General features: G+C 24.8%; 3 protein-coding genes across 3 annotated transcripts in view; 1 reads left to right on the top strand and 2 right to left on the bottom strand.

The window, feature by feature from the left end:
* Positions 1–13,714, top strand: part of LOC129613341 (neprilysin-4-like) — a 195,276-nt gene extending 181,562 nt beyond the window's left edge. Inside the window, exons 2-3 of the mRNA XM_055527355.1 lie at positions 9,350–10,350; positions 12,593–13,714. Coding sequence (XP_055383330.1) covers positions 9,350–10,350; positions 12,593–13,701 — 2,110 coding nt within the window. The 3' untranslated portion in view covers positions 13,702–13,714. The remainder of the gene's footprint in view (positions 1–9,349; positions 10,351–12,592) is intronic.
* A 3,653-nt stretch (positions 13,715–17,367) lies between these two features.
* Positions 17,368–18,495, bottom strand: LOC129613351 (neprilysin-4-like). The gene has a single exon (XM_055527366.1). The coding sequence runs from the start codon at positions 18,493–18,495 to the stop codon at positions 17,368–17,370; it is 1,128 nt and encodes a 375-aa protein (XP_055383341.1).
* A 22-nt stretch (positions 18,496–18,517) lies between these two features.
* On the bottom strand, positions 18,518–19,748 carry LOC129613361 (neprilysin-11-like). Its single transcript, XM_055527376.1, has 4 exons — positions 19,307–19,748; positions 18,986–19,225; positions 18,608–18,886; positions 18,518–18,537 (listed from the first exon to the last, which is right to left on the bottom strand). Exons 1-4 carry the CDS (start codon positions 19,746–19,748, stop codon positions 18,518–18,520), a joined length of 981 nt encoding a protein of 326 aa, XP_055383351.1.
* Between the last annotated feature and the right edge of the window lie 802 nt (positions 19,749–20,550).

A 20,550-nucleotide genomic window follows, 5' to 3' on the forward strand; every position in this document is an offset into this window, starting at 1 on the left:
CTTATCTGGAAATCTGGATTTTTTCTTTTAGTTAAACTTTGAGCTTTCTTAAATATTTATCACTTGAATTCATCCAAAAGCATGTTACAAAAACATTTGTATAAACGCTGAAAACAATGCACCACAACAAAAAATCCATTATCCAACCTTTACAATCCATTATCCATAAGACAATTTTTATGAAAATGATCTTAAGATTGAATCAACAACAAGAAAAAATTGGAGTCATCGTACTAAAAATTTCAGTTAATACTAAAATAGCCAAATTGTCAGTAATTAAAATGAATACAATGACTATTGATGGAAAATTTATCAAGAACAATCAAATTATAAGTTTATCAACTGAATTTCTCCTAAACCAATTTTGTTCAATTTTCACAAACAAGCAAACATTTATATTGTAATTTCAGTTTGGTTCGCAGTATATAAAAGAACTTTTTTAAATTTGCAAGTCGTATGTGTCATAAAAAAATTTATATTTTGTCTTCATACATACGCATTCAATAAACCATATTATAAAACTATAAAAATAATCTTTGCGTGCCCATAAAATAATTGTAAAAACCCAAAAATAAATGTAAAAAACTAAAAGAGTTTAATAAACTGCAAATATTCTTGACAAGTTTTCTTATTTACAATCTTATCACGTTTTTCAGATAAAAATAAAAGCTTGATATGTACAGTGCAATATCGACGACCAAGCATATTTTTATTTGCACTCACTAGTAAATTTATCTCACCTAACATCTTAATCTTGTTCCATTATTGGATATTTGTCTGAGTGATCCGGTAAGAAAAACCAAGTTCTTTAATTAATTCGCCAAATAACGGATATAAGCAAAGCATTTCTAAGTCGTTCGATTCTTTGTAAAGACATACTAATTGCGAGTTCTTTCCTAGTAGTATTCAGAGTTCCTTACATTTGTTTTTATTTTTTTTTCTATTGATGAATACTTCCAAGTTAATTACAGCAAAATATGAATACCGTATTTTAGAACTAATTTAACAAAGCCAAAACTATTCTAAGTTTTATCGTTCTACATACCGAATGCTGCTCTTGCCTTCTTGAGCATGTGTTTTACGCTTTCTTCAAACTTTTCATTAAATGTTATGATGCTATTAAAATAGCAAAAACTGCTGATAAATTCTACATTTTTGTCTGAAATATGATCAAAAATTTTGAATGAGCCTTTATTATATTAGTTCTGGTTATTTTATCCACCTCAACTTACAAATGTGGAAAATGAACTTTCATAAAAATCGACTCAGTCATACTGACTAACAAGTGTGCACAACTGGCAGAGCATAACTTAAGAGTGTACCGATATTTCGCTAATAACAACACACCTCCTGAAATTTGATGTGATTCCAATACCTATCTTAATATTATATGTAATGCTGTCAGCAGATATAGTGGAAACACGAATACACATAACTTGTCACTAAACACATAAGTTTATTTGTTTGTTAAATCAAGATCTGGTAAATGGCTGATTGATTCTTAAACTTAGTGCATTAACGTTTAAATTTTATGTATGACCATAAAAGAATGCCAATGTACGTGTGTATATTAACGAATTAATGTTGTAATATTAAAAATGAAAATAATTTTATTTCTACTAGTATTTTATAGCATATTCCTTTAGAATACATTAATTTTGTCTTAACATGCATATATGCAAAAGAAATAACTTTTACATAAAAAAATTCACTAAAACTTATCTACTATCTTTACACTAAAATTTATGTACTTAAAATAAATAAATCCGAACTCAAAAGCAATTAAAATTCTGTAAAATTTCTACTGAATACGAAAGTATTGAATAATCAGAAAAATTACAATGCCAGACATTAATTATAAATTTACAAGATTAACAATTCTTAATTAATCTTTTGTAAACGAAAATTACATTATAGTAATTTCAACCCTATGCCTGACTTTGTTTAATTTACGATTGAATCGGCCTTAGGATTCAACAGTTTCTCTACTTTTATGAAAATTTATTACTACTAATATAATCTTCAATATTTACATATGTAAGAGAAATATTAAATTTCTTAATATTTTTGAAGAGACTCTTTATAGAATAAAAACTACTTAAAACAATAAAGAAATAAAAATCAATAGAAAATCATAGCCATTTAAATTAAAATTGAACAAATTGTTTGCTGAAAAATTTTTATATTGTAACCTAGCTGAAACGCATTTAATTTCATCAGTGTACTATAGCAAATTCTTAGTATTTTATTGATACTATGTAATTTGATGAATTTTTTGGCGATGCTAAAAATTGCATATTTTTAGGCCACAACGTCCTATGGACGTATCGCTTTGCACATAATCAAAACGCTTATGTGATAGCACCAAATTTCCCATCTTGAATTTTTTACGAGAGGACGTTTATTCGTTAAAGAAAAACTTCAGTAAACTGTTTTTAAAAAGATTTCTCCGTCCGTCTATGTACTTCTAATTTGAATGAAAATTTGTATATCGGTTTTACATGTTGCGATTTGATTAACTTTTGGAGTGGGTTATGCTTCAGCAATTGGAACTTTAATACTATTATTTTTAAGGAAAAAATGCCGTATTCTCTTGATTTTATATTTGAGCTCAATCGGACAATATAATGGAGTGTCTACTAGTTACTACTGAACTTTCAGTACTAAAATACATTATTGTCAATGTACCAGGAAATAACGAGTTTTCTCGGAATTTTACATTTCGTCACTGATTGTTGCATCAATATACCAAAAATTTTTTTCAATAGAACCCAATTTTACACGTGCTTAGCTAAAAATATTTTTTGGAATTTCCTAAAATTTAAAATATAATTGTAAATCGAATTGAAAAGAAAGTAAATCTGTACTAAGAATTAAATTGGCATATTTGTATGTAGATAAATTAACTAATAACAATCAAGGTTATTAGGTTAACTTAAAATTTGAAATAAATTTTAGAAGAACATTTTCATCATTAGTAGAAATTTCTTAACTAGATGAAATTTCTAATAGATTTAAATAGGAGATTCACTATTATTTTTATTTTCACTGCTCGTTTCTAGAAATATTATTCTTCAGTTCCTAAAATCTCCTATAATTTTCATTTGAAATATTCTTAACGACAAAATAAAATACTCACCGCAATTAAAATTTATATCACTTTGCATTCCCATATTATTCTCGTTCTAAAATTTTAATCATTATTCTTGATTAATTCTTGAAATTTTTGAAATTCATTTAATTTTCCTTTATTTTAATATCGTAATTTTTAATAATACATAACAAGGGTATAGCCACATACTTTTTACTTATTTTAGTAATTCTTTGCACATTATTTTAGCACTACAATTTTATAACTTAATTTTATGTAAGTATAATATATTTTTTTAATCGAGCGCATAGCATATAGTACACAATACCAGGGAGGTTACATGATAGCAGTGATAGCACCAAATGTCGAGTTCTCAACAAAATTACATTTCCCCGTGGCAGGAAATATAAATAAATTATTTTTAATGAATTTACTTTTGTGTGTGCTCGCGTGTATCTCAGTTATGGCTGAACTACATTTTCATGAAAATTCATATCTGAGTTTAATTTGTTTATGAAAAAAGAATTATGTTCCATAACCATAAATGATAACAGAACCATCTAAGAGCTAAATTTCTATTTTCATAAAGTTGTGCAACACTTTCTCCAAACGAGAAAATACACTGTGCAGTCGGTTATCTGCTGACTATACCACATTTTTTATTTATTATATCAAAAGGATATTCATTTATAACATAAATAAAAATTATAGATTCATAAAAATTTTTATTGTTTTATACACGACTTGGACAATGGCGTGATTAAATCACTGTAATACATCTGTTACAATATTTTTCTTATTATTATAATGTCAACAAAGCTTATTCAATAATTTATTTATTCAATATTTACATAACAGAAAAATATATTTTATGTATTCACAAATATACTTGTATATGTAAAATTTTGTATTTACAATTTTTTACTCGTATTTAAACAAATTCAGATTTTCCATAAACCGTATCTGTTATATTATGTGTACGAGTATAACGAAATTATTTGAATGAATGAATAATATTTTTTTTCTCACATGTTTTCTTTTCGTTTATACGTATACGTATCATATGCGTCATATTAAGTTAATAAATAGATCAGCAGTTAAAAAATAGAGTTTACAATGTACATGTATAGATTACAGTATTATACAAAAGTATAATATGAAATTTATAGAAGTATTCTGCCGTTCATATATATATACATGATTTAAATGTGATCTATATACAATCTGAATGTAAAGGTTTAACATCTGAATTAACATTTTAAAATTTTATGATTTTTGAAATTCTCTCACACAATTTCAAAATTATATAAGAGTTATGTGAGCATTTAAAACACGGTGGCATAAATTGTAATATTAAATTTCATTTCACTTGCGTTCTATTTTATTATCTTATATTTGATAAGTAGAACAAAAAACCGCGATATAATTATCTAAAATGCTCTCCCATAATCATGCTCTTACCCATTTACAATTCAATTTTCGTGTATATAAAGAACAGGAATTTATGTTGAAGGTAACTTTTATCCAAACACAACTTATTAAATATCGAAAAAATAAGTAAATTAAAAGCAAACAACACTTAATTGGAAAAAATCAAAGCACAAACGCTTTAAGTTCAATTATAATGCAAATATTTATTTCAATTCCCAATATCTATAGACATTATAACATATACAGAGTACTTAAATCTGAGTATATCAGAGTATTATTGCTTTGACTCGTTGTTTAAATATAGCGCGTTTCGTGTATATATAGTATAATTCAATTATTTTGATTATATAACCTGATTTTTTTATCACGAAACTATGTATAAAACTATGTTGGGTCTGTGATGTGAAGTGTAAATAATATTCACAGATACATGCATCACTACTTCCCTTATATGAAAGATTTATATTACCGTAGTAGAACTTGAAATTTTTTTTGTTGGATTTAATTTTGATTCCCTACAATTCATATGGGTATTTCTCATAAATTATAAATCCAAATACATAAGTTCACAATTAAAGTGTAATGTAATTTCATAGAATTGTTAATATAATTGTTTTCCTTTTTTACATACAAATGTACATAAATATTTAAAAAACGCGATTATTATCTTTCAATCAACCTTTGATTTATGTTTATAAAAATACATATTGGTGTATGTACATATATGTGTATTTACTTTTATACTAATATAAATTTGAAATGGCACGCCAACATATTATTGATTCTGCTAAATCGAAGGTGTTATACAAAACAGGATGGGGGAAATAATTACGTTTGAAAACGATAAATCATATTATATAATATTTATATAATAAATTTAAAAATTGTTGTTATTTAATAAATTTTTTTTTCATTTTTTACACCCTCTAAAAAAATATTCATGCTTAAAAAATCATAAATTTCTTATGTCATTTTTTAATACGGCAATTGTCATATTCATCGAATAAGCATTAATATAAAATTTGCAATTTTATTTTTAATTTAAATATTTACTGTAGGAGTACATGATGCATAAAAATTGACTGTTGGAATAAGTACAGAAATATTATGTATATATTTCAATATACACACATAAAAACAACTTCACACACTTCTATAAAGTTGAGTGTTTATATTGATACGTACACACATATACGTTGTAGTATAAAAATATCCGTTTTCTATTTACAAGTTTCATTTTCCAGGATAAAATATTTTCGTGATGATTGTTTTTGGCGTCCTTGTAATATTACAATGGCTAGTATCAATAATACAATATCGCCTTATCGTATTGGCGTGGATAGAATACAATTATTGCAAAATTAATAATAATAAAAGAAAAATAAACTTTTCTTTCTCTTCAAGTGCATATTAACGCAACTAAAAAGAAATTAAGGAATCCCTTCTCAATTTCTGTATGAAATAAAGAATAATTTCTCAGAAGTTTATTCAGTTCAGAATGTTCGGTTGTTTCAGAATTTTCACATTATTATTTTCATGATTACATTTCACTCTATAAAATATAATTGTATAATGAATATGTAAATGTCGGCTGCAATTTTGTAAAATTAAAAAAAAAAAACTAAAAACTGCTAAAATTTCAGACTCCTACGAGCTTGGGTCTGAAGAATAACGATATCAAAAATTTGGAAAACATAGTATGCCGCGGTAGATGATATGCTAACTACTACTTTCTGCGTTTGCAAAATTTAAAAAATGGTTATGGTTTCGTTGCAATAAATAGTTGAAAAATGACATTTTTAGGGTTTTGGGGAGGGGGGGGGGGGGGGGGGGGGGGTATAACTTCTAGAGGGGGGAGATAGGTAAAAATTTTCTTCTACAAAAATAAGTTTCTAGTAAACATCTATGTACACATGAAATGTCAGCTTTTCACCTTCAAGGGTGTAAAAGTTTTGTAAACATGTCCACGGACGGACGGACGGACGGATGGACAGATTGAAACTAATATGCCCTTTAAGAACGGTATAAAGGGAAATAAATTTAATATTATACTTTAAATCAAAGTAATTGTAATATCTAATAACATGTTTTCGGTTTGGGCGTCTATATAATTTTCCGAAGTCTATTGGGGAATGATTCTATTAAGTCTCTAACTAAATCTAAAATTTAATTTTTTAAAATAATAATTAGCAAAAATTGTCGTAACTGTGATATACTGTAACTATGTTATAAAAGTTTGTAAATTTTTAGTAGTATGTTGCTATATGGTAAGTCTATATGTTAGTTTTAAAATTGAAGATGTAAATCGATATTTATAAAAAAAAAAAAAAAAAAAAGAAATTTCTAGAGTTTCTATGGGCGTCCTAATATACTTAAACCGAGCTCCCAAGATTCTTGTTATTTGGTTTATTATATAAAATCAAAGTTTCCATATTAAACTTTGTGGTTAAAGTTTTTATATTAAAGTGTGGGGTCTGGCGTTTCCAGTCGAAAACTCTGATCGATAATATTTAAATATTATTTTAATCCACCAAGGCATATGTATATATTTCGCTAGTATCGTTCTGTAAAAAAAAATTAGGATGTCTTTAGTTTAAATTCTAAATTTGCACATAAGATAATTTTAAAAATCTCGTTTCACCGCTTCATTCAAACAAGCAATTTAAAAACTCTTTAGTGAAAAATTCAATAATTTTATTGTAATACATAAAAAATCACAAAACAAGCCTTATTTCCTAAAATCCATAAAAATTTACAAAAAAAAAAAATATTTCCTTTGCTTTTCTTTCCAACTTTCGCTAACCTGTTTCATATAGGAAAAAAAAAGTATGCCAAATGATGATTCAACGCACGTTTTAAGAACACAAAAGTTCAAAGCGTAAATTGAAAAGAAAACTCCCATTTCATGTTAAAAAAAAATCCATTGTGAGACATTAACTTTAAATCTTAATTTTTAAAAAATTATTAACGCTCGTGTAATTACAACGTAATTAAGAAGCTTTAATAAAATAGCTACGTAATATTTCATAGATAAATGTAGTCATACATACACCATATATACATAATATTTTAAATGGATAAATGATTAATTGTTTAATTGTAAATTAAAAAAAAAAATCAATTACTTAAAAGAAGAAAAAAAAAACTAATTAGATGAAGAACCTTTACAAATCCACTTCTAATTTCTAGAATCATAGTATGAATACCTAAAATATGTAGAGGGCAGCTAGTTTATTAATGAAAATTTTATATATTTCAAAATTAAAGTTAGAACAAGAATCATAGACCAAGAGTAAATGACCATTTAGACCAAAAATCAAAGATGGTTAATCTTTGTTATTAGTTGAAAATGTTAAATACACTTTTAAATTTTTCAGAACATTTCCAAAATAACATTAAATTTTGTGTCGAGCTTTACATAACTTCAATGGCATTCAATGTATTTGATAACGAAGTGCTGCGAATTCAATAATTGTTACAAAAATCTGTCTGCTGTTGTGTCTGCTTACAAAAATTCCGTGTCCTTTAAGTTAGACACTGAAATTTTGGTTACAGGTAAATCTTTTATTTTTTATACAATACTAACTTCTTGTTTACTAATTTTCGACCATATTTTCCAATTTATAACATGATTAAATTTTTTTTTTTGTTAAAAGTAAATTTTTATTGTAAAATTTGTATCATTTGAATTGCTATTATAGCTAGTATATTAGATCGTTTAAAAAAAAATAAAAATATTTTCACTTATTCAAGAAGCCTATTGTTAGGTTTGATCCAAATTTATTTCTTAAATCAATTTATTTATACTATTTAAATTAATCATACAATTTCGTTTTTTTTATTGTAATTAATGATAAATTTGTAAAGGGCATTTTTCACACACAATGTACAAATAAAAGCTCATAAAATTGTCGCACATACGAGTACAAACTTATTGGAAAAATGAATTTCGATTTTGTAAGCTTCAATTAATATACATTTTAAGAAAATATTTAAAGAATTTCTCTATGGACCATCGATATTATTGAATAAGAGTTCCCTTTAAAAAACACAAGCTGAATTTGATAACTGGAATTTCGAAATAATATAGCACAGAGTATATGGGGTTATGGCATGCCTACAATATGCCTGATGTTCTTAACAATTTTTATAATAAAATTTTTTACTCTTTCCTCTCAATAATGGCTTTTGTTTTTATTTTTTTTTTTAAATTCTCAAAACCAGTTGTACATTAAAATTAACAAAAAAAAAAAGAAAAAATGAGAAAAACAAAATTAATTTTTTTTTATTGTTATTTAATGATTACTCGCTTTGAATTTTAACATCATATTATTAATATTTTAGTGTTCAAGTTCAGATGGTCAAGCAAAAGCTTCATTTTCTCGTTTTATCACCATGTAAAAAAAAAAAAACAAAACCAAAAACAGAAAAAACAAAAAGTTCTCTAAAGATTTTAAATTTTACATTTATAATCTTACTCTAATCGTACATAATCTTACAGTCTTATTTTAGTCCGCAAACTAAAAAGTTTTAAAAAAACTAAAAAAAAATACAAATTCAAATTGTGATATAAAAATTATTGAAACAAAATCAAAATAAATTAAAATCGATTATAACTATAAAATTTAATAAAATTTTATTTTAAAAAACAAATAAAGAATTTATAACTAAATTATAATCTCAATATATTTAATATATTTATAATAAATTAAAAATTTATTAAATAATTAATGTTAACAAATAATATTAAAACAAAATGTTTAAAAATTATTTATTAATAAAATTATTTTTAATGCAATTAACATTAAAAATTGTTCATATAAATAGTTTACCAAATAGTAATTATATTATTGTAAATAATGATATTGCCGATATGCCCTCTACTAATTTAATAAATTCATATGATAATATTAAAGAACATGTTAATAATATATTAAAATATATAGATCCAACAATTGATCCATGTAAAGATTTTTATAAATATACATGCGGTAATTGGATAAGATATCATCAAATACCAAATGATCATGATTCATATAATTTATTTGATAAATTAAATGATCAATTAAGAGATTCAATATATGATATTTTAACAACAGAAATTAATTCAGTTAAATCAGATGATAGTATTGTGAAAACAACAGAATTAGCTAGAATATTATTTAATTCATGTATTGATATGAATACAATAAATGATAGAAAATCACAACCATTATTAGAATTTTTAAAAAAATTAAATGGTTTTCCATTATTAGATAAGAATTGGAATGAAAATGAATTTAATTTAGAAGAAATTTTAATACAATTATCATTATATGATATGGAAAATATATTTCATTTTGCTGTTGATACTGATTTAGAAAATACTAAAAAATTTATAATATATATATTAAATCCATCATTAGGATTGGATAATGAAGGTGATTATTTAGAATCAGATAATAATTTACATTTAAATGCATATCGTACTTATATAATTGATATATTAAAAATTTTAAATGCAAATGAATATGAAGTTGAAAATGTTGCTGATGAAATTATTGATTTAGAAATAAAATTAGCAAATGTAACTGATATTAAAGAATTAACATTAATAGAATTATATAAATCGGAAACAATTGGTGATTTAATGAAAAATTATCCAAAATTTAATTGGAAATATTATTTAAATAAAAGTTTCAATAGCAATTTTAATGATGATACAAAAATTGGTTTTTTTACTGGTCCTAAATTGAAATTAATTTATGATATCGTTATTAATACAGATAAAAGAATTATGGCAAATTATCTTAATTGGATTGCTATTGATCGTTTGGTTAAATATTTAGGTGAGAAAATCAAATATATATATATATATATTTAATTTTATATTTAATTTTATTCATTCATTCATTAAATTATTTGATAAGTACATAAGTATATAATTATTATTTTTTATATAATTATATACAATGTTAAATATGATTACAATTAAATCAAATTGCGGGAAACTTTTTTAGTTTTTGTTTTTATTTTTTATTAGCTATTTATAAAATTACTTTTCTGATAATAAAGTTCAAATATATTTTAATTTATAAATTATATTAAAATAAACGTAAAAACCATAAATTTTAATGTTGAGTATATATTGTGATTACACACTCAGGAAAATTTTTAATATTTTTACAAGAATTTCACTGAAAACACACACCTATTTTTGTTAATTTTAATCATTTTTCCTGGAGCGAAAAATAATTTGAATTTAATTAGTTTTTTTTCTTTTATTCAACATATTTAAATTTCACAAACTAAAAGCTTTTTTTTAGCGTTTTTTGTTTTTTAAACTTGTATGAAAAGTTGCTCTTATAAAATTGATCAATATTAAGTTCTGATCAATATATATCTAACAAACTAAAATATAACAAAAATATGCAGTGTGATATGTGTTTTCCAAATTATGGAATAGAAATTGCGAAAAATGTAACATTCGCTAAGCATAAAATTAAATTGAACATTAAGTTCTTCTACCGTCACTATAATTGATCAATAATTAGAGAAGTTTGTTATGTAGATAATTTGTTGTATGAACTATATAACACTTGTTAAATAATATTATATTTAACATAAACTAAGTACCAAAAAATTATAAAACAAATTTTTTATTTTTCACAGAATTTGAGTAAATTTGAATTGAACTTCAACATAATTGTGTTTTTTTGAGTGTACCGCACAATATTCAATTTATTAAAATTCTAAATATAAATGCGATTATTTTAAAATAAAAAGATTTCAAAATGAGATTAGAATAGAAATATTTTATTTGAATTAATAGTTTATGAATAAAATTTTGGCACTTAATATTCAGACGTAATTAATGAGTAATTTACATATAACCGCACATACATGTATGTGAATAACATGTATACAGATAATAAACACTGCTTTGCAGTGCAAATGAAAAATAAATATTCCAATAAAATGGGAAATTATTTTGAAGTTACTTTAATATTGTAATCATACAAAGATCTATCTACCCGTAATAAAAACGCTGACTGAATTTTAATTTCAAAAATAAAATAAAAATTCAAGTACATAGTGGTTTCTTTTTAATTTCTTCTTCCTTAATAAATTAAACAAGTCAATGAAAAAGGTGCCACCTGAAAATTTAAATATTTATATCAGAATACCAATCCCCCATCATTGTTACTTTAAAAAAATAAATAAATTTAGTAAATCTGCTTAAAGCTTTATTAGTCCAACAAGATTACGAACATGCTTCGATCTTTTATTCTTTTAACCACTTTGTTCAGTAATATTTAATTTAAATTAGGATTTATCACAACATACATATTCTTTCGACACTTTTGTCATTTAGAAATTAACGAAGTGAAATCGAAAATTCTTAATGTTTATGATTCAAAACAGTATTCGTTTATCTTAAGACATTTGAAACGTTCTTATGTATTATAGTAATAATAAACTGTTCGAATTATTAATGAGCAGCAATTTAATTTAATTTTAACGATTTCAACCTGTTTTAAATATGTAGGTACAGAAAGCACAAAAAGAATTTTCAGAGCTTAACTTTTCCATTACTGGGTAAGTTATGGTGGCGTCTCTTAAATTTATACAACGCAAAAGTTGTTTTGTTTTTTTGTCAAATTTGTAATTAAATTACATATTAATAATAGAATTAATGAGATTTTTATGGTTTTTTTCTCGATTTGATAAATTGATCATTATTTTCACTGATCACTGATTATTAATCACTGATTAACTGGTCAACAAGTAATAAATTTTTTATACAAATAATCCCAAATATTTTGAATCAAAACAAGTTGAATGAACAATATTATTTCAAAGAAAACTTAAAGGTTAGTTTACATTCATCGAGATTTCTAATAAGAACGAACAAACTAGCGCAATATGCTGTACGATTCAAAATTATTGGATAAGAATTTTGAATCGTACACTTGGTCAAAATTTAGAAATTTTATTTATCATTTTACCACCATTTCAACCATATTTGAATATGTTCAATAAATTTAAAATTAAATTTTAATTAATTCATTAATGTTTATTTCATTTTAGATGATGAATTTAAAGTGCCAATAGATAATTTAAGTAAGGCAATTAGTGGATCTGAATCGGATACACAAAATCGTGGCCTTTCTTGTGCAACTACAACAAATATTAGATTGGGTACAGCTGTTAGCGCAATTTATATTAGAAAATATTTTGATGAGAATGCCAAAGCAGAAGTTTTTAAAATTGGACAAGAAATAAAAAATATTTTTCGAGAAAATCTTTATGATTCTGAATGGCTTGACGATGAAACAAGGCATTTAGCTGAAATAAAAGTTAATAAAACTGGATTAGATTTAGGATTTCCAAATTTTTTATTAAATGAAACAGCACTAAATAAATATTATAAGGATTTGGAATTACAAAATGGAAAATATTTTGAAAATATTTTAAATATTAGAAAATTTACAGTTGCAAGAGATTTTCGTAAATTAGATAAAAATTATGTTGCAGAAGATGAATGGTCAGTAAATCCAACTGTAGTGAATGCATATTTTGAAAATCCAAAAAATCGTATTATTATGCCAGCTAGCTTTCTACAACCACCAATTTATAATAAAAATTTTCCAAAATCAATGAATTATGGTGCAATTGGTGCATTTATAGGACATGAATTAACACATGGTTTTGATTCTGATGGAAGATCATTTGATAAAGATGGTAATATTGGTAATTGGTGGACAAATAAATCACTTGAATTTTTTATGGAAAAAGAACAATGTTTTGTTGATCAATATGATAAATTTTTATTATATAATCATTCTTTAAATGGTCATCTAACAAGACGAGAAAATATAGCAGATAATGGTGGTTTACAATTATCTTTTAAAGTATATCGGAAATGGTTAAATTCTATGAACGAAGAAGAAAAACAAAATGAAATTTTACCAGGCTTGGAATTTTTAGCGCCAGAACAATTATTCTTTTTGAGTTTTGCACAATCCTGGTGCGATTTTATAAGACCCGAAGCTGTAGAAACAAAATTAGCAGACGTACACCCACCAGGTGCTTTTAGAGTTCTAGGTACCTTACAAAATTTTGATGAATTTGCGAAAGCATTTCAATGTCCACTGAATAGTCCTATGAATCCTTCGAAAAAATGTAAATTATGGTAGAATACGGTTAAATAAAAACAAAAGAAAAAACTTATTACTTTGCAGTTTTAATAATTTTTTAGGTATTGTTTAGCATTGACCCTTATTAACCCTTTTTCCAGTTACATTTTATACATGAGATCATACATATTCAATTCATACAAGCCGGCTGAATTATACCCTACCTACACCATGACAATCTCACTAAAATTATGAATTGTATTTGGTAGCTGCTGCAAGAATTTTTCGCTCTGTTTCACAAAAACTTCTGGATATATCTCAACTATATTTCAACACAAGACTAACCACAGAAGTAAAATTAAAGTAACACAATCAAACAAGAAATAAGCCAAAATTTCATTCAACAACACCTTGAATATAAAGTGAGCAGATATTCTAAAAAGTAAAACATCTAATTTATTCTAATTTTATATAGTACTCCGATTTTACTCTTACAAATTTTTCAAGTAATTGCAATTATAAATAATTTATAACATAAAAATCAAAATTAAGGCACACAGTGCTGACATTATACTAGTACCACAATATCATAAAAAATATCACCAAGCACAAAATTTTAATTTTTTTTATCGCTTTACTATTTCTTAAGTCTTTTACTCTTTAATAAGAGCAAAAATTTTCTTACAAATGAGATAACGTTAAAAATAAATCTTTGGTAAAATACAAAAACTTAATTAATCTTTGCAACAGATGAAAGTCGAAAATAAATTATAATTTATATTCTTCAGAAATAGTCTAAAAAGGACAAAATTAGGCGAACGTAATTTCATATTTTATAAGAAAAAACCAAAGTCAAAGAAGAGAAAGTAATAAATCTTATTTTAGTGTCACGAAGTTATACTACGAGTAATTCAACTAAAAAAGTTTTGTGTTTTGAATTATTTTTGAAAATTATCCTGTATACTATAGGTCAGCATTTTTTATAAGAGAGAAAAATTATGAATAAAGGCCTAAATTGTAAGCATTGCAGTAACATTTTAACAATTAAGTCAAAATATTTCACGGACATTCAATTGTAGTGGATTATTTTAATAACTAGTTTTAATTGAATAAGAATAGTCGCTCAAAGCAGCGGAAGCAATTTTATGTTAAGAAACACCCTGTGTGTGTTTTATTTTTCAGCCTTACTCCAATTGATTTCACAAGTTATTGAATTAATTAGGCGGTTGTAAATTTGCTGTGGTACTGATATTTACAGCTTGTTTTTCTTAATATCGAATATTATGGATACACAGAAAAAAATGAATTAGATTTTTCAACTAATCGTAATTAGCTGATCACAAATTAGGTGTTTTTTATAAACAATTAGAAGTATTGACAACTTCTTTAGCTGTTTTAAAATTCATTATTAGCTGGCTCAACTATTTAGAATAAGTTGAATGCAATATTAAAAAAAATAGGTGATATGTCTAATCCTTTAGGTGTATTATCTAAAATAAGTAGTTGAAAATATTCAACTAATTTTAATAGACATTTCACCTAAACATTTGGTTATTTTAGAAAAGAAAACAAAAAATAAATTTACAGTTTTTATATAAATTCCTAATCAATGACTACATTTTTAAATATTTTGACTACAACAGTAGTTGATTCAGCTATTTCATTTTATATCAAAAGATTGACTAAAACATTAGCTGAACTACCGAAAACATTAGTTGAGTTATGAAAAGATCAAAATGTTTTATTTAGAAAAAAAACCAAAGTACCGCTACTTTTCTTCTTCAATGACTACTTTTCTAGATATCTTAACTATAACTTTAGGTGATTCAGCCACTTTATTTTGCTCCAAAAAAAAAATTAACTAAAACATTAGTCGAAATATCGAAAACATTAGCTGAATTCACATAAAAACACTCGTTTTATCAAGAGAAAATTCAAAGTACCGCTAGTTTTTTTTGTATTCTAATTTTTAAAGTATTTGAATAGAAGCTAGTACATGGTGAATATTGATATAGTTAAGAAGCATAGTTTTGTTTTTGTAAAGTAAATTTTTAGTGATTGAAATTAATTTTAAAAAATTTAAAAAATAAAACAAGGTTCTGATACATTATCTACATCTAATACAGTCGGAAATTGGCTTTCAAATACACAGAGTACGTCTACGTTGCAGCAAGGTAGTAGCATAAGCGAAACTTTCGATTTGGTTAGTAGTTGTTTTTTTATTGTTTATACGTTAATGTAATTACTTGGATTCTTGATATAGTTTTACTTTTAGTAAATTTACTTTGGAGCTAAAGGTCAACGAGGTAAATTACTAGAAAAGTATTACAGTTTATCTAAAAAATACCAAAACGCAGGAGTGTTAAAAACTTTCAGAAAGTCAATCATTACATTTGGAGCCTGAAAAATTTGAAATTTGAAAAACTAAGTTGCACAAATAAATTATATGTCCACAATACTTTATACCAAATTAATGACGTAATTATTTTTAGTGATTTGAAAACCAATAAGTTTTTTTTTGATTACCTATATATGTTTTAAAAATAATACATTTTTCTTTTGTTGTGAATAAAATTAAATGAAACATAACTTAATTTTTAATTTATAACATCCTCTTATTTTCAGGATTAAGCCTAAATAAATTTAGAAGAGAGCCGAATTTATTTAGGTACTTTTTCTAATATAATAGGTAAAAACTCTATTTTACTTATCTAATTAAATAGTTATATTTTCGATTCTTATAACTAAATAATTAGGCATATTATCTATTGTAGGGAATATTTTTCAGCTACTTATTTAGGTGAAATTCCAATTTCTTTAATTGAATTCCAAAAAGATTTTAAAATAATTCAACTAAAAGATTAGGTGAACCAACTATTTGCTTAGTTGAAATCCAGACAAATGTTTAGGTGTTTTAGCTAGTATTGTAGATAAATTAGCTAATTTATTTGGTTAATTTTCCTAATTATTAAAAAGTAAATTCAGCTAATTTAAATTAGGCAATGTAGCTAAATAGTTTAGGAGGCTGAAAATCAAGCATTTCATTAGGTGATTTATACTATTGTTTTAGGTAAATTTTCTACTCTTTTTTTTCTGTGTATAGGAGTTATTCCTTTTATATTTTAACATTTTATCGTATAATAAACATTGTACATTAAGTTGTACACTATTAAGGATGATTTTTATAGTGACCAGACCACGACTTACATTCCAGACCCTTCGTTAAAAGTTCTTTGCAATGTATGTTTTATATTTATTTTTGTAAAAGGACACGAGGGTATTTTATTCAGATAGTCTTTATTCGAAATGGGACAACAGTTTGAAAATTCATCTACAAAATAATTGTTTAGAGATTCAATTAAGTCTTCTTTTCATTTTATCTCGAAATATAAAATTTAACATTTCGTGTAATTGTTGTAATTTTTATGAAAAAATTAATAAATCCTATACTCCATTTTATTTCCCTTACTTTTATTACTTTACGTATACATAAGCTGTTCAATAACTTATTCAGTAATCTATTATTTCTTAAATGAAAACTTAGGCTATTTCAATTTTTTAAAGAAAAATACTAAAATAAATCTAAAAGGAATAAACCAGAATAAAATTTAGAATTAGATTTTATAAAAATATTATTTACTTCCATTTTCTATTATTAACTTCAAAATGCACTTTAAATTATAACAAATTTCAAATTTTTGTTCATATTAAAACAAAATTCAATGTTTACCATAACTTGCATCTTTTAGAAGGATTCATTTTCGAATTTTCCGAACATTGAAAAGCTTTTGAGAATTCATCAAAATTTTGAAGTGTTCCCAGAATTCTCACTGAACCTGGTGGATGTTCATCAGATGATTTAGCAATAGCTGCTTCAGGTCTAACATAATCACACCATGATTGAGCATAACTTAAAAAGAATAATTGTGTTAATGATAGAAACTCTAAACCAGGTAACATTTCAGCTTCTTTTTCAATATTTGTTCTTGTTTTTAACCATTGATTATAAACTTTAAATGCTAACTGAATTCCTGCATTATCAGCTATATTTTCTCCTTTACTTATATCACCACTAATAGATTCATTATAAAGCGAAAATTGATCATACTGATCAATAAAGCATTGTTCCCTTTCTGTAAATGATTCCAGAGAGCTATTTGTCCACCAACTTTCAAATTTTCCTTTTTTATTAAAACTTCGACCATTCGAATCGAATCCGTGTGTTACTTCATGCCCAATGAATGCACCAATTGCACCATACTTTATGGCATTAGGAAAATCTTTATGATAAATTGGTGGTTGCAAAAAACTTGCTGGCAGTAAAATTCTGTTTTTATCATTTTCAAAATACGCATTAACAACTGTTGGCGGTTCAAACCAATCATCTTCATAAATACTTTCATCATTATTTAATTTCTTAAAACCTTTTGTAATTTGAAATTTTCGAACATTTAAAATGTTTTCGAAATATTTTCCAGATTCTATAACTAAATCCCCATAATATTCATTTAGTGCAGTTTTATTCAATAAGAAATCCGGATATCCTAATGCAAATCTTGTTTTATTAATTTTTTCTTCCGCTTTGAGTTTTGTTTCCTCGTCTAACCAAACAGTATTATCTAAATTCTGTCGAAAAGCTTCAATCATTGATTTAACAATATCACCGATTTCTGTCTTGGCTGATTCATGAAAATGTTCTTTAATATAAATTGCACTAACAGCCATTCCTAAATTTTTGTTTGTTGTCGTTGCGCATGAAAGCCTAGCATTCTCTGAAAATGGTTGTGCTCCACTGATTGCTTTGCCAAACTGCTTAATTGCTGGTTTAAATCGATCGTCTAAACAAGGGGTCATATTTTAATCAATTCATAAAAATTCATTCAAAAAATTGACAAACTATAGTTAAAGTAACTTTAAAAACCGTAAGTTCATTAATTTTAGTTGCGAAAAGTATTGAATTTCTTACCTAAATATTTCGAAAGTTTATTAATGGCTACCCAATTAAAATAATTAGCCATTATCCTTTTCTCCGTTTCAAATAAAATGTCATAAGTTTCCTGTATATTTGGTCCAGTAAAGAAAATAATTTTTGTGTCCTCAGTAAAATTTCGATTGAAAAGCGTGTTAAAATAAAAAGACCAATTGAATTTTGGATAATCTTTATTTAAAATACCAATTGTCTTTGGAATAAATTGTTCTTCAACTGATAATCCTCTTGTATTCGTCTCATTTATTATTCTTGTTTCTAAATCAATAATTTCTTTAACAACTTTTTCTATTTTTTTATCATTAGCATTTAAAACTTTTAATGTTTCCGTCATATAAATGCGATATGCAGTTAAACGTTCCTCATAATCTGAATCTAAATAATCTGAACTATATGGTAATCCTAAATCAATATCCCATACATAAATTAAATATTTGCCAGAATCAACAGAATTTCTTAAATCTGGAAATATAGAGACTGCAAAAAATGTTTGCATATCATAAAGTGACATTTCTATTAATATTTTTTCTATATTAAAAGTATTTTCCGACCAATTTTCATCTAACAATGGAAATCCACCAAGTTTCTTTAAAAATTCTAATAATGGTTCCGATTTTCTTTCATTTATTTTATCAGTATCAACACATGATTCAAAAAATATTCCAACTTTTTCTATACTTGTTTCTTCAGAATCTGATTTAATTAAATTGGTTTGTATTGTTAAAATATCGTGCAAGGATTGTCGTAATTTATCATTTAATTTATGAAATAAATCGTATGATGCATGATCTGGAGGAATTTTATGATATTTTTGCCAATTTCCACAGGCATATTCATGAAAATCTTCACATGGATCAGCTGATTTATTCAAATATTTATTAATATTTTCAATATGTTCTTTCACAATAGAGCTTAAATTTGATGAGCGAACACGTTCAAATTTTGAATCATCATCCTTATTTTTGATGTTATCTTCAATTATTTCATTATTTTTAATATTATTTTGAATTAAAACTTCTGAAATATTTTCTGGATTTGGAAAAGCACATATCAAAATGCCAAAAAAAATCAAAAATATTAACTGAAATATTATAGTTCTAAGTAAACCATTCCCAATCATTATTGATTTCAAATTTCAAATGACGAAATATTAAATATATTTTAATTACAGGATTAATTTAATTATTTATTTTGACCACAAATCACCAAGCTTCTCAATTTACTAAATGAATGAAATGATACAATATTTTTAATAAAACTTATTAAACTTGAGCGTATAGTAGATATTAGAGATGCAAACTAATTCACAAATTATTTAAATCACGAAAAAAATTTTTGGTACTTAAATTAGTACATGGAACTATAATCTACAATTGACGGAATGAAAATCAAATCTTATTAAAATTTTAAAAGTACCGTCAGAACATTTTTTTTCTTGATTTTTAAAGACTTGGAGAAAACTCGTAAATTTTAAATCATGTACTCCGAAAACAATTGGAATCTAGTAATATAAAAGAAATTAATTTCAAATTTTATATTAATAATTCTGTGGAAATTTTCCAAAACCCGATAGCCCATTTTTTGGCCAACTTGAGTTAGAGATAAACATAAGCTAATTTAAAAAAGCAGATTAACCTAACAAATGAATTTTACGAAGCTGCAAAGTCCGATATTTACCTTAATGCGATTTACAAAATTTCCTAATATCGGCATTTGGCTAATTTCCACAGAATTTACTACAAAACTTTATCAAAAATGTTTAACATTGTCTATGTACATATGTATGTATATTAAATCATATAAAATTAAGTTGGATTCGCATCTTTAAATTTTACCAAATAATCAATTTTATTCAGACTATAACTGAAAAGAGATAATATAATTAAAGCTTAGAATTTTCTTATCATAACACGAATTTAAAA

Source organism: Condylostylus longicornis, unplaced genomic scaffold, assembly GCF_029603195.1.
Source record: "Condylostylus longicornis isolate FDR11 unplaced genomic scaffold, ASM2960319v2 ptg000004l, whole genome shotgun sequence".
Classification (NCBI taxonomy): Eukaryota; Metazoa; Arthropoda; class Insecta; order Diptera; family Dolichopodidae; genus Condylostylus; species Condylostylus longicornis.

Coding starts and splice junctions, on each gene's coding strand:
- LOC129613351 (XM_055527366.1), bottom strand. CDS start 18,495: ATGACCCCTTGTTTAGACGATCGATTTAAACCAGCAATTAAGCAGTTT.
- LOC129613361 (XM_055527376.1), bottom strand. CDS start 19,748: ATGATTGGGAATGGTTTACTTAGAACTATAATATTTCAGTTAATATTT. Junction 19,226..19,306: donor ATCAGATTCTGAAGAAACAA/GTATAGAAAAAG, acceptor AACCATTATTAG/AATTTTTAAAGAAACTTGGT. Junction 18,538..18,607: donor TAAACTTTCGAAATATTTAG/GTAAGAAATTCA, acceptor CTTTAACTATAG/TTTGTCAATTTTTTGAATGA.